At 37.7% G+C, this 13142-nt stretch overlaps 1 protein-coding gene across 1 annotated transcript in view; it reads right to left on the reverse strand.

The window, feature by feature from the left end:
* Positions 1-13142, reverse strand: part of EIF3H (eukaryotic translation initiation factor 3 subunit H) — an 88889-nt gene that overhangs the window by 11932 nt on the left and 63815 nt on the right. Inside the window, exons 3-5 of the mRNA XM_027903471.1 lie at positions 5251-5418; positions 3642-3741; positions 2040-2189 (exon numbers count right to left, since the gene is read on the reverse strand). Of these exons, the coding sequence (XP_027759272.1) occupies positions 2040-2189; positions 3642-3741; positions 5251-5418 (418 nt within the window). The remainder of the gene's footprint in view (positions 1-2039; positions 2190-3641; positions 3742-5250; positions 5419-13142) is intronic.

Here is a 13142-nt window from a genome sequence, read left to right on the forward strand (position 1 = left end):
TTTCAGCAAGCAGTACAAGTCACTCTATCTTGAATAAACAAGCACTAAAATATTTTAATTTGCCAGCTGCTGAGTTATAGCAACGTAAGATATCACTGAACGTAACCTGCATGGTAACTAAAAGCAGCTCTGCATGCATGGCTGGGCTTTGTGAACGAAGATTTGGGAAGGGCTCTACCCACGCCTGCTACAAGCGCGCTGATGGCTAAAAAGGCCAATGCGAGATAGACAAGTCCAGTTGCAAAAGGCACAGAAGAAAGACTCCCTAAAAGCAACTAGCAAATATTTTAAAAAGGACACACACAAAAACCTCCAAACAACCTACTGGGGTAATTTCCAAAACCTTCTCTCCTTCAAACCAAACTAAGTACCTAAAGTTCCTCAAACAGACCAGGTGAGCCAGGAAAGCCTGTTTTTAATTTTGGGGTCATGTTTCTTTTGTTCACTTCTCGTCGCCTTTACTGATATGGGGACCAACACAAAAGCCTGTCTTGCACCAGGCTTTTAACACCATCACTCCAGAACAGAAAACAATTTGTACAGTTCTTATCTTTGATCTTGAGCCAGGGCACTGGTACCAAACAGTTACTACGTGAGATGTAAAGCTGATGAAAAACTTCAGGTGTGGTTCGTGATCTGTTCAAATTACTTTCCATTTCCAGAACTGTATTGTGTGACCAACAGCCATTGCCAGGATCCATGGTGCTGGGTAGTCCCAGCCCTTTATACAGGAGCAAACCCATAGAAACAACCAAGGACTGTCAGGCCACCTGGAAAACTGCTGTGTCCTCAGCATGGTCCTCTTTTTCACAGTAAAGTGATAGAGCTCACAAGGAATCAAATCACTGTCATCTCCTACATCCAGTGTCCACCCTATCCTCAGATCGGGTAAGGTTTGTGATCTTTGACCGAGGAAAGAAAGAGCCTGACAAAAAGCCTGTGGAGTCAAACAGACTGAACATCTCGGCAAAAATTCTTCACTCCATTAATTCCAATGTGCAAAGTCACAACTTTACTGGACAGAATTACTGACTAAGTATCACTTGTGACATTTGTAAATTCCCCAGCTGAGTTCAACCCTATACCTGTTTTCTCTTGATAACTTTCTCTAAAAGCTATCAGACCCCTCAATACCTCCACATAAGTTCAAGTAGCGAGAGTGGAAAATTTCCACAAAAAATATGGATCATTAACTTCAATCCTATATGGGGGGAGAGAGGGCAGGCATCAGAAAAAAGGAGAAAGAGGCCACTAGGATAAGAAACTTGGCAGACAACAACTTGATGTAAAAGTAAAGTGTTATACCCTAAAACCCCAGTTTCTACATACAACAAGATACTGCATCATTTTGTGTATCTGGTTGTTTTGGGCAGCCCAACAATAATCCAATTAACTGTACTGTGTTGTGTAAGATTTAAGCACCACCAAATTTTTGATCATAGTGCTAGAAGTCATGCCCACTTTGTAATCAAAAGTGTATTTTCAGGGCAAAGTGCTACAAGAACAAAATGTTACTCTTAAAATTATGAGAAGATCATTTTAGAAACTCAAACAATTTCTGAAATTATGAATGCTGGCTGTCATGACAATCGGTCTGAGCATTTTTGTCAGTTTCTCAGAGCCTTTATTATTTTATTTTATTTTCAAATTGATCCTACTGCCAAAGTAAAACAACTGCAATTTCTTTTTTATTAAAATAATTCATATAATTACTTAAGGAATATTTAACAACTAGCTTTTATATACAGATCTATTTGCCTAAATTTTCTGAGTGCCCACATTTTTTTGAAGAAATCCACACCACAAGCAGTGCAGACATATGTGGATTACAGCCTGAATTTAGTCCTTGAATCTAACGCTGCAGTTTCACCATGCAATTTTCCTTCAGCAAAAGAACATGAATGGTAAAGTGTTAACCCCATTAAAAGTCAAGGCAAAGCTTGCATGGACTGTAATGAGACTGGGATTTCACCCAAGGTGTTCAACTGTGGTTTGGGAAAGCGAATAAAAGTACATCCATTACTGTAACAAGTACTTACCTGCTAGCCAGACTGAGCAATTCATGTCTATCGGCTACTCCAGATTTCTTTTCCAGTTCCCACAGCATCACATTGATCAAGTATGAATTCTTAATTACAATGGGCACTTCTTCAAACATGTTTTCATATGCAATATTTGCTTTTTTCAAGCTGTGAGAAAAAGTTAAAGAATATTTACTAATATAACCAGTACCTCTCTTATTCTCTTCGTTGAGTTGCTGCTCCAACAATTGGCAATTTTGTAAAAACTCTTGATTGTCACAGTTCCACAATCTAACATGAGTGAAGTTTTGGTAAGAGCGCATTTGCACGGCAAAACCTCACGCTTACGAAGACTAGGAAAAGCTGCTCTAGGAAAAACTCTCACAAGTCAAGCAGCTGCCTTGCTTGTTAATACATTACCTACATGAAAAAAGCCTCCAGCAACAGACTGTACTGACAGGATTAACTCTGCCCCTTCCAAAATATTTTACTGATTTCCCTGCCATCAGGGTTTTTTAAATAAAAGTGAACAGTTAGTTACCACGTGACACTAAAACATATTTAAAATCTTAACTACTACAATGAAACACAATTTCTTCAATAGCTGAATAATTAAAATTTTTACTGACCAAAAAATTAGATTCACAAAATAGCCTATGTTTTGGAATAATTAAATTCTATGGTGATAGTAAATACAAACTTCCAGTGTGTATTTTTTTTACAATATGCACATAAAAAACTATTGCCTTTGTTTTATAATAAAGCAGACAGTAATACCTTTCATAAAATCTGGAAATAAAAGCACGATCTACAAGTTTCTAAGGAAATACAGCCTTAACTCCCCTGTATTCATACTGGATTTTGGAATAAAATGTTTTGGATTTTGCCCCCCCCTTTTTTTTTTTTTTTTTTTTTTTTTTTTTTTTTTTTTTTTTTTTTTTTTTTTTTTTTTTTTTTTTTTACTAATCACAGATTTGTTTGTTTATCATGGACACGTTTAGACACCAAGCAACAAAATGATTATGTTTTTCCTCAATGAAGTTATTTTAACAAATGTTTGTGCTTTTGCTGTTGAACACCAAGCTGTTGGAGGAAAAGGATGCCAGCTAAGGCCTACATCTGTAAAAAGCGGCTCATCTTTTGAAACTGAGTAATTATCCTACTTTGCTCCAGAAGATTGTGTCCACATGGAGGTAATTTGGAATAAATACACAGCAACAGCTATTCTGGAATACCTGTTCTATTTTCCTTCTGGGGAAAAAAAAAAAAAAAAAAGATGTTTAAGATGGACCACCTATTTCCCTTCCTCCATTTCTTTTTGCCTGTTTTTGGCTCTGTTCCCAGATACAACTATCTTCTCCATGGTCCTTCCAACACATCAATTGACTAGCCCCAAAATCAGTTCAAGTTCCACCACTTACCCTGATGCCTAAAGACAGACTTTCACGCCCTCTCAGCCCCCTATATCAGTGCTCATCCATCACTACCAATACAGATCCATTTTTCCCAGCGCATACTGTTACACGAGATTTTAAAATACAGTGTTTCATTATTGCATGTACTATTCTGCACCCCAAATTGAGCAAACCCTCTGAGAAAGCAGTCTTTGAAGTTACTTACGCTTCTGGGGAGAAGTCTTTTTCTTTGCAAACTTCCATCAGTTTGGGAGTCAGCCTATAGGCCTTCAGTGACAAAGACCCTTGGGCAGTCTTAATGGGATCTGTTCATTAAAAGTGGAGGAAACATAATATCAGGAACATTAACAAACCCAGACTGCCTTTTTTATTTTTAAATATCTGAGTGACATAAACAGGAGGAAAATAACTCAGTAGTCCTATTAACAAAAATTAAGACAATGAACACAGAAAAGACACTACAGCAGAGGCAATCCTATTGTACTGCAATGTAAAACACATCCAACGAAATACAGTGAAGTGAATTAGTAAACTTAAGTTGGAGAACATGGGGGGGATCTAGACCCATTTTACTCTCATTATTTAGACTTTAAAGATCCAATTCACATTTTCTTTTCTTTCATGTGAATTGTCCACAGAACTTACGTAGCAGTGACCTCATTTAAATAAAGATTTTTCCTTCCAGTTATTATGCAGTAAATTAAAATATTCAGTAAACTACATATTATACAGAAAAATGTCATTTTAGAGTAGCAATAAGCTAATTCAGATCAAGTTGCCATGCTGTTTCGTGCATGACAATGTAACTGGTATATAAAAAGATTCGTTTTGCCTTGACATACTCAGCTGAATTTAGGGGAAATTTTCTAAACAAACTGTTACATTCCTTGGACAAAGAAGCTTAACACTTGCAGCATGATAACGGCTGAAGCATGCCAACGTGAGAATAAAAGCTGTGTTAACATTCATGTTGTCTGAAACTTAACACAGTAAAACTTTTAGCAATCGGTGATAAAATGAAAACCAAAATAGACTGAAACAAGTGGAAAATTCATCAAGGTCTGATGATGCAATGTTTCCAGCCAATATAAGTATACTTTAACAACTTGTTCTTTACTGTAATCCAATTGTTAACATACTGAAACAATTTTGGGGCAGCTCATAAGATTGATCGTATTCATTAGTATTTTTTCTGACAGATACTCAGGACGTTACATTTACTTCTCAGCTGGAAACTATATGCAAGTCTGCCAGATATGGCAAACTGTGAGTGTTTGGGGAGGGGGAGGCTATAAAGCTGTTAAATTGCCTACGGTTCTGATACAGCACAGAACATCTGGTCTGGAGAGCTTGAGGAAACACCATTAAATAGGCAGAAAAGAAAAAAATCTTTGTGCTAAGAAACAGTCCAGGTTTTGTATGCTTCTGTCAGAGGTATAAAAAAAACTTGGCAATTCGTGCGATGATTGGTCAGTCACGTACAGAGCCAGACACGCTAGCAAGCGGGGTTTGTTAGACATCTGGTCGGGTTCCACCAGCCCCTTCCATGAGGGAGGGGAGATGAAGGAATAAAAATGAAGCAGCTACTCCAGCATTCCAAAACGTACACATCAGGGCTCTGATAGCAAGAAAAATAAACAGAAAGAAGGAAACCCTGTCTAGACTTAGCTGCTGCTGAGGCTGCCGTAGACACAGGGTTGGTATTTACTCGAAAAGGCCTGCCAGGCTACTCTTACAGGCAAAAGACAGAATACAAAAATAGTAGTAATAATATTAAGAGGGGAAAAGAATAATAAAGGAAACCTCATACTAACCGTAAATGAGAACTACAGACTCCTCAATTGCGTGCTGGTAGCTGAACTGGGAGTCCAGGAGGGCACGAGTGACAAAAGAGCCATAGTACGTGGACTGGTACCAGCCAACGTGAAGATGATCAATGTTTACGTGGCGGAGGCTTCGCATCATTTCCATCTGGTATTGAACTAGATTAAATAAAAAGTATGTTTAAAAAGGAAACTTACACAATTTGTACTATTTAGAGAGAAAGCTTGATATTAAATGAGTAAATTGTATTTTATTTTATTTTCATTTTTGCAGCTGCCCACAGATTTGTTTAGTCACCGCTGGACTGTCTTCATTAAAATCCAGAGCTTCCTCAGAGAATGACAGTAAGACCAGCCTGAGTAAGCAGACTTTTTTCAGCTGCATTTAATTGCTAAAGTGATCAACAAACTGTTACGTGTCATTTACAGTGTGCATTACCTTGCACATTCATAAAAAAAAAAAGATACTGGGTTTCATTAAGCAGTAACATTTTATCAATTAGTAACAAAGACATATTGTGATTTAATTTTGCAATACTGACTGGAACTAGGTAACTTGTGGTATCAAAAGAAGAATTATTTCATGAGTATAAGAAAGAGATTATAAACTATGTGTGTCTTTTTCACAACAAAAAACTACATTTATGTTAAGAGTTTGGGGGACCAGCTATAGCTGTCAGATAGTTTTGACTGCATTTATCTTCTCGTTTTCAACACTGTTTCTTCTTTTTATATATATATAAATGCAAAGAACAGAGGTATGTACATTTTATTGTATATAATACACACACATCTGTATACAGTGAGTTACTTTAAAAAGTTGACAACATCTTTTTTGTCAGGCTGTAATGTTTCATTGTATCAACATATAAATTTTATTTCTACTAAATGCTTCATTCAAACAAATCACCTTTATGGAACAGAATTCTATGCAGGAATATTTAACATAATCCCACTGGGCAGAAAAACATACCTTATCACTTATCAGACCTTTTAAACAGACAGACATAGTGCCTGCTGGTTAAATTTAAGGAAACAGATTTCAGTGTGATTATTAGATGAACCAATGCTCAGAGCCAACCAACAGGAAATCAAATGCAACACCACCACACAATCCTTCAGTTTTGTCTGCAGCTGCAAAAACTACAAAGATAAAACACACACCCCTTATGCATTCATTTTTGTTAATTTTTTTAAGGCTTCTCCTTACGCAGATGAAAACATGATATTCATTATGAAAAAGCAACACAAATTCATTAGGGGCAGAATGTGCCACATTTTCAGACCCCACTTCATACTCTTTCAAAAGGAAAAAAAAATCCAAACATATTAAAGATACTAGGAGACATTTTTAAAGACTGGACAAATATTTTTCCAACTTATCACCCACCCTTACAGCACAAACTGCATTCTGCAGTCTCTGGCCCTTTTCCTTAAGCTGCCATATCTGACTGACTGTATTTTTAAAGTAACACTTAAAAACACTTATATAAACCCTTGCAGACTTCTGATTGCATTCTACTTCATAGTATCTTAATAGAAATGGCTTGCAATTAGTGTTTCATTCAGGGCACCACAATAATACAACATCCAAAAAACTATTACAGCAAACCCAACCAGGCCTCGATCTGAAATTCTCTAATACTCAGCCAGCAAAGCAAAGGCCTGCACCATGTGCCTGCTTCTAAAGCAAGGCCCATCTAGAGATGCCACCAAACTCTTCAGGAGAGCCTGCAGAACTGATCTAACTGCTATTTCAAAGTCAGAATGAAAACCTTCCGCCTGCCAGGTCAAAGAAAGTTCACTGCACAACTTCTAGAAACAGTGGCCAGTCTGAAGCTTCTCACCCAGTGGCCCTGATGCTTCAGCATCTCAGCATTTCTCTCAAAAGCAAAGCTAAGACAGCTTGTCAAAGAAGCTCAGTCCTTAAACTTAAAAGGTTTTTGCTGGATTTTTGGGGGGGGGCAGACCTCAGAACATAAACCTCCCCAAAACTAACTAAAAGACTTCTGGTCTGACCACAATTTTTAATTGACAAAGCATATGATCCAGTTATTAAATGTAGCTAGAATTAATTATTTTGGTTAAAATAAGCTTTTCAAAGGTATTATCTGTGTGGAAAGCAAGACTTGTTTTTCACATGACTTGCTACAACATGTTAAAAAATGAAAATATGGTTAGATCCTTTCTAGACAAATGACACCATAGAGAGGAAACACTAGAAAGGATTTTCAGAAGCAGCTGAGAGAGATATAAGATTTTGTAAGAATGAAATGAAATGTGAACTTTTAGATAGCTGAGCTAGACTGCATATTGCATTCCTCTTTTAATTGTGGACATTGCCAAAGTAGAGGTGGTCATGTAATGACGGGAAAAAGATACTTAGATACAGATTCCTATGAAATCATGTGGTTGACACATTCAGGTAATTCTTCCCTTGAGAAGTGCAATATTGAAGAGCGGGGAATACCCTAAGAAAACCTCCAGATCTTTTACAGAGTCGAATAAAGGTATATCATGCTCTTAAAAGTGTTCATCTGAGAGGTAAGTGGTAACCAAGTTCCAGGATAACTTCTTTTCTTAAACAGAGCACAACCACCAACATGTAACTGAGCACGATGTAAGAGATACTGTCCAGAAGAAAGAGGACTCAATGAAAACCATCCAGATTTCAAGTCAGCAATTCCTCCTGTCATGACTGTTAGCAGTTAGATGATAATGAAGGCAATAGTGGAAAAAATGTCAAAGAACCAATAAAGCATCAATAGCTAACATCTTTGCCTTAGGAAAACAACTGCAGAAATTAAAACATGATGCAGTCGCCACCAGGGAGAAATGGAAACTCTTATAACCAAACATATATATTTTATAACATCTATTGGTAGCTAGATAGCTCCAACAAGTCGCCAACTTGCACAAATGGATAACAGCCCCCAAGCTGCTTTTGTTGATATCCTTACCACTGTTTCTTTACATCATGTGCCCAATCTGCAGAACATCATCTTTCAACCTAGAAGTTTAGCACAGACTGGACAAGAGCTCACTCGTCCTTTTACCCAGTCCTCAATCCACAAGGATTTGGGACAGTCATGTACTTTTTCTAATGAATTCACTGTTTCATGTCACAGTCCTTCCCAAGTCACACAGCAAAGTTGCCACTAAAAAGTGTCACTTAGTCTGAGAGTGCCCAGAACTGAGGTAAACAAAGAAAAGGGCAGGGGAACAACCAGACTAGGATGCTTACCCCTCTTCCCCCACATTTAAACAGTGTACCTACATCTTAAAGCAAAGTATTTGTTCAGGAGTGTCCTCATGAGGAGGAAAGCCCCCAGTTGTGTTTGCACTTCTCAGTGGTGCTGCTTGCATTGAGAATGCACAATCTTTGTCTCCTGAGCCATCACACATCTCCTGAGCACCTTCCTGGGGTGGATGTTTTTAACAGAAGATTCTCTTTTGCTATTATTAAAAAAAACACACATTCTTCCCTCTAAAAGGGTGATTTTGTTAGTTTGCAAACAAATGGGGGGGGGGGAATAATGAAGTAGAAAGTGTTACTACAATTTGTTTAAAGCAGAAAAAGTGCAAAACTGTACAATATGGGTATTTTGCTTGAATATGACTGACTTGTACTTGTATTACCAAAACGCCTCGACTGAAAAACCTTGACAGTAAACATTATTACAGTAGATTGGTGGGTGTTTTTCCCCCTGAACTCAATTTGTTTTAATAAATGTAAAAGATTAAAGAAAATACTAAAATAACAAAGACATTTGTCTTTTCTAAAAAGTACTGGCAACATTAGTAACTTTGTCTGAGCTTTAACATGTAGGAGATATATACCCTATGTTACCAACAAAACCCAAGAAAATTATATCATCTATCAGATACAAGGCCAAGAAGTGAGCACTGACGTGATGACTCGTTCAACACCGGGACAATTCAGCCATGTTTTCTATACCTTAAAATATCCTTGCATATACTTGAAAACACAACTTAAGAATAGGTCAAATTGGCTGAGGCACTGAAAAAAGGTCCATATGATTATTTTAAAATGCAAACAAATCTAAGGCTCTGGAGTTTTACAACAACTGGCAAATTCGCATCCTTCTTGAAGTAAGAGCTTATTCCTAAAACACTTCCAAAACAAGCATTCTTGCAGCAACCTGATACATGATGCACGTTTACTTATCGCAAAACTGTTCCTTTACAAACAATTCATTAGAATTTCCCTCTCATGGGGTCACATACACATGTGCATGTTGCTGAAATTTAGTCTTAAAATAGTTACCATTACCATCAGAGGAGATGCATTTCAGAACAGGCACATTCAGACTGCCAGTAAACATTATGACATGTGAGACCCTGATCAAAGGTGGCCTGGAGGCAATACATTTGATGACACCTCAGATGCTCAAGGCCTTAATTTCCAAAACATACTTTAAGTTGATACACCCTAAGAAATCTGGTTTTAAGAGTAGCAACCAACATGCCTCCTAAAAAGCCAAGGCCCACCAAAGTGGAACAACTTTGTACCCAGTATTAAGAACCACAGACTGGCTGTTTTTACGCTGCTCCTCACCCAGCTCACTGCAGTGGACCCCGCACGAAGTAGGCAATAACCAACTCTGTGCCATATCTGCGTAGCCTTCAGTCTGCATTTCACAATTAAATGCTTGTCTTGACTCACACTGCACGAATTTGTCCTTTCACTATGTGCCTGAACAGCAAAAGTTGCACGTGCCTTCGCGAGGGCAAGTCACTGGTTCAAGAACAAGGTGGACCTTTACTGCTCCCTCACCCTCAACAGCCTCCTCAAAACTGAAGATGGATATTGTTTCCTTGCAGAATGTTGAGCACCCAGAAGACAGACCAACTAAAACTGCCTAAAATTTACTCAGTCCATCAGAAGAGCCAGCACCCAGCCTCTGCACTAACACTTCTCTGCATTTAACTGGCAACATGAACGTGGCAAATTTTGGTTAATCTGGTCAAACTATATTGAAAAACAGCTATATTGAAAAATATCCCTTTTATAGCACCACTACTAATGTGGATAGTATTTTTAAGGCAGTAATTTGTCTCTTTTGAAGTGCTACCATGTGGTAGTATGCGTACTGAACAAGTGCTATACACTTCACAGCACAAAAAATTTGGGTTTTTCTATACATATTAACTTTGCCAAACCACATGTATGCTTCAGACAGTATCTTCAATGACTAACCCAAGTTAGCAGATGCTAGTTCAAGGAGCCAGCATATGCATTTGAAAAGAAGGAAAATTGATTTATTTAATTTAATTTAGCACAGAGAATTATGGAGACAACAGATTAATTCGTTCCCCTCCACACACACAATCTCAATTAATTGTCTAAAAAACTATGAATCACAATAACTTCATCTATTGATAACAATTCCAATTGTGAAGATACAAATATAAGTAATACCACAAACAACTTGTTCTGGTTAAAAAACACAAATAAAAAGGATGGGCAAAGAGAAATAAGAATTCACAATTAATTCCAGCACAGGCAATGTTTTATCTGAAAAAGCTTTCAGATACTGCTGAAATATATTTCTTAAGCTAAACTATGTGCCACATATGCATACAAATACTTGCAGATTTTTATCTATATCCAACCACCTCACACACACACTTCTCCCAAGACAAATGCACAAGTTAAGTAACTCAACAATTCTCCTATTCAGGGAGAAAAAAAAATTAAAAGTAAATATTGCCTTCCTCAATAATATTAATTTCCTCCTCTGAAATATCAAGTCAGGGTTACAAAACAGTACTGTATTTTATGCACTTTTGCTATACTGGGCTGAAAACACCTGATCTCCTCTAAACTTGGAAGCTAAGCAGAGCAGGGCCTGTAAGTAGCTGGATGGGGAAAAAAATCACCTAAAAATAGGCAAAAATCCAAGAGTCATAGTCAGTTGTAAGACCACAAAAACAAAAGCAAGGCAAAAGACTTAATTCAACTCCATTTTAATTGCTAAATTCAAGGATAAAAAAAAAGGAGAGAAAATATTTGGCCAAATATTAAATTTTTTTTTAAGGGACTGTTGTGTTTTAATGAGTTAGTAACTGTGGTGGAAAAACTCCACATTCACAAATCTGCATTTTCTGTATGGGCTATGAGATAAATTGAATGCAAATCTGTAGCAATCACCCTTATCTATGCCACCAATACTACTGCTCTAGAAAGAGCAAGCACAACCATCTTGAGTGAACGCTCATTACAGCAACTGAGGCTTTGCTAGTGCCTGAATGCTTTTCTGAAACAAAAAGGTCCTTCATTTTATGAGAAATAAGGGGAGAAACAGAAGAGGAAAAACTCTTAAGTAACAATTCATTATGTATGCTCAGTAAACCCATTCATTTTCAACCTTGATCACAACTCAATGTTAGTTTTACGACAGCACTGTGTGATATTAATTGTGCTCTACAGAAAAAAGTATAGGACACCCAGAGGAGATATCACAATCAAAAGGTGAACAGTGAAAAGTAGCAGAGCATAAGAAGAATAAAAAATAACATTTGTAGTGCTTCTGTCTGGAGATACTTGCCCGGGTGTAAGCATGTATCTCCAGACTGGTATTTATTACCAGTTTAGTCAGCAGTTGCCCCAGCACAGTGGGGACTCCCACCAGAGCTGATGACCAGAGCCTTGGCAGTAGGGGCAGGAATAACTGTCCTGGAGCCCGGGACACGCCACCAAGGCAGGCAGTGGCTGCCCATCACACCTTGTTGCTTTACAGAGGTGGCTCCAAGACATGGAACAGCACAAGGACGCAGCTCCTGCCAGAGAGGGCAAGGTAGGAAAGGGCAGCTCTGTGGCTGGTGGGAATAAAGGAGGATGAGGACAAGTTTTCAGAGCAAGAGAATGGGGAGCTCAGGGATGTGCGTGACAGGACAACGGGAAAGTAGCAAATGGAAGCACACCACTTCCTGCACATGTGCTGGCACTCACCCAAGGTTTTCTGACAGCCAGCTTGGGGCTCTGGTCTAAGCACATAACCACTGAATTAGGAGGCAATCAAACCCATCAAGCTATTATATCATTTTATTAACACATGAGCAAACATTCAGATAAGTCTTTGGACAAGCTAAATAAATCTCACTGACCACACAATTTTCTACGCAATCCAAGATAACGGAAACTTGTTCTGTTTTTAAATAAACACACCAACACATCCAAGCCTCAAGAAGATTCTAAATAAGATGGGCAGAACTGCCAAGATAATTTGCAAAATTGTCTTCTAAAGTAGCCACCATTATTCTAAAGGATAAAAGCATTCTATTACTATCTTTCAGAAATATTAAAACACTTGAGTTTTCAAAAAGCATTAATTCAGAAATCCATTTTAAACTAGCATCTTGACACTGAAATTGAAATCAAGCAATGTAATTCAACTATTTTGTTGGCAATGATTTTTAAGAAGCAATGGCCAGAAGAAAAGGCAATGTACTTTGAAGGCTTTGTGTCACATATTTGGAGTGTCTTGCTTGGCATTTATCCAGAAAGCTCCATCTTCACAGTATCTTACAAACACTCACCACTTAATCCTCCCATCTTCTCCTATACAGCAGGTAAACATTATTCTTATCTAAACACCCATTTGGCATATTACACTACTATTTTTACATGGACTGAAGAAAAATTTTATATGAGATTGAAATCTTCATGACGAAAAAAGTTTCAGTCAGCCTATACTGTCATGACAGCAGCAAATTGTACTACTAAAAATGCCATCTGGGCAACTTATTTCTTGCTTTCCTTGTGAAAGAGCAGGAAGATGCTATCTCATTTCCTAATAAACATCACATGCCTAATGAAAGCATCAGCTGTTTTCTATTAGGAGTGTATTCCAATGAAC

This window comes from Empidonax traillii, unplaced genomic scaffold (assembly GCF_003031625.1).
Source record: "Empidonax traillii isolate 1590-97213 ecotype Southwest subspecies unplaced genomic scaffold, ASM303162v1 scaffold965:size224047, whole genome shotgun sequence".
Lineage (NCBI taxonomy): Eukaryota > Metazoa > Chordata > Aves > Passeriformes > Tyrannidae > Empidonax > Empidonax traillii.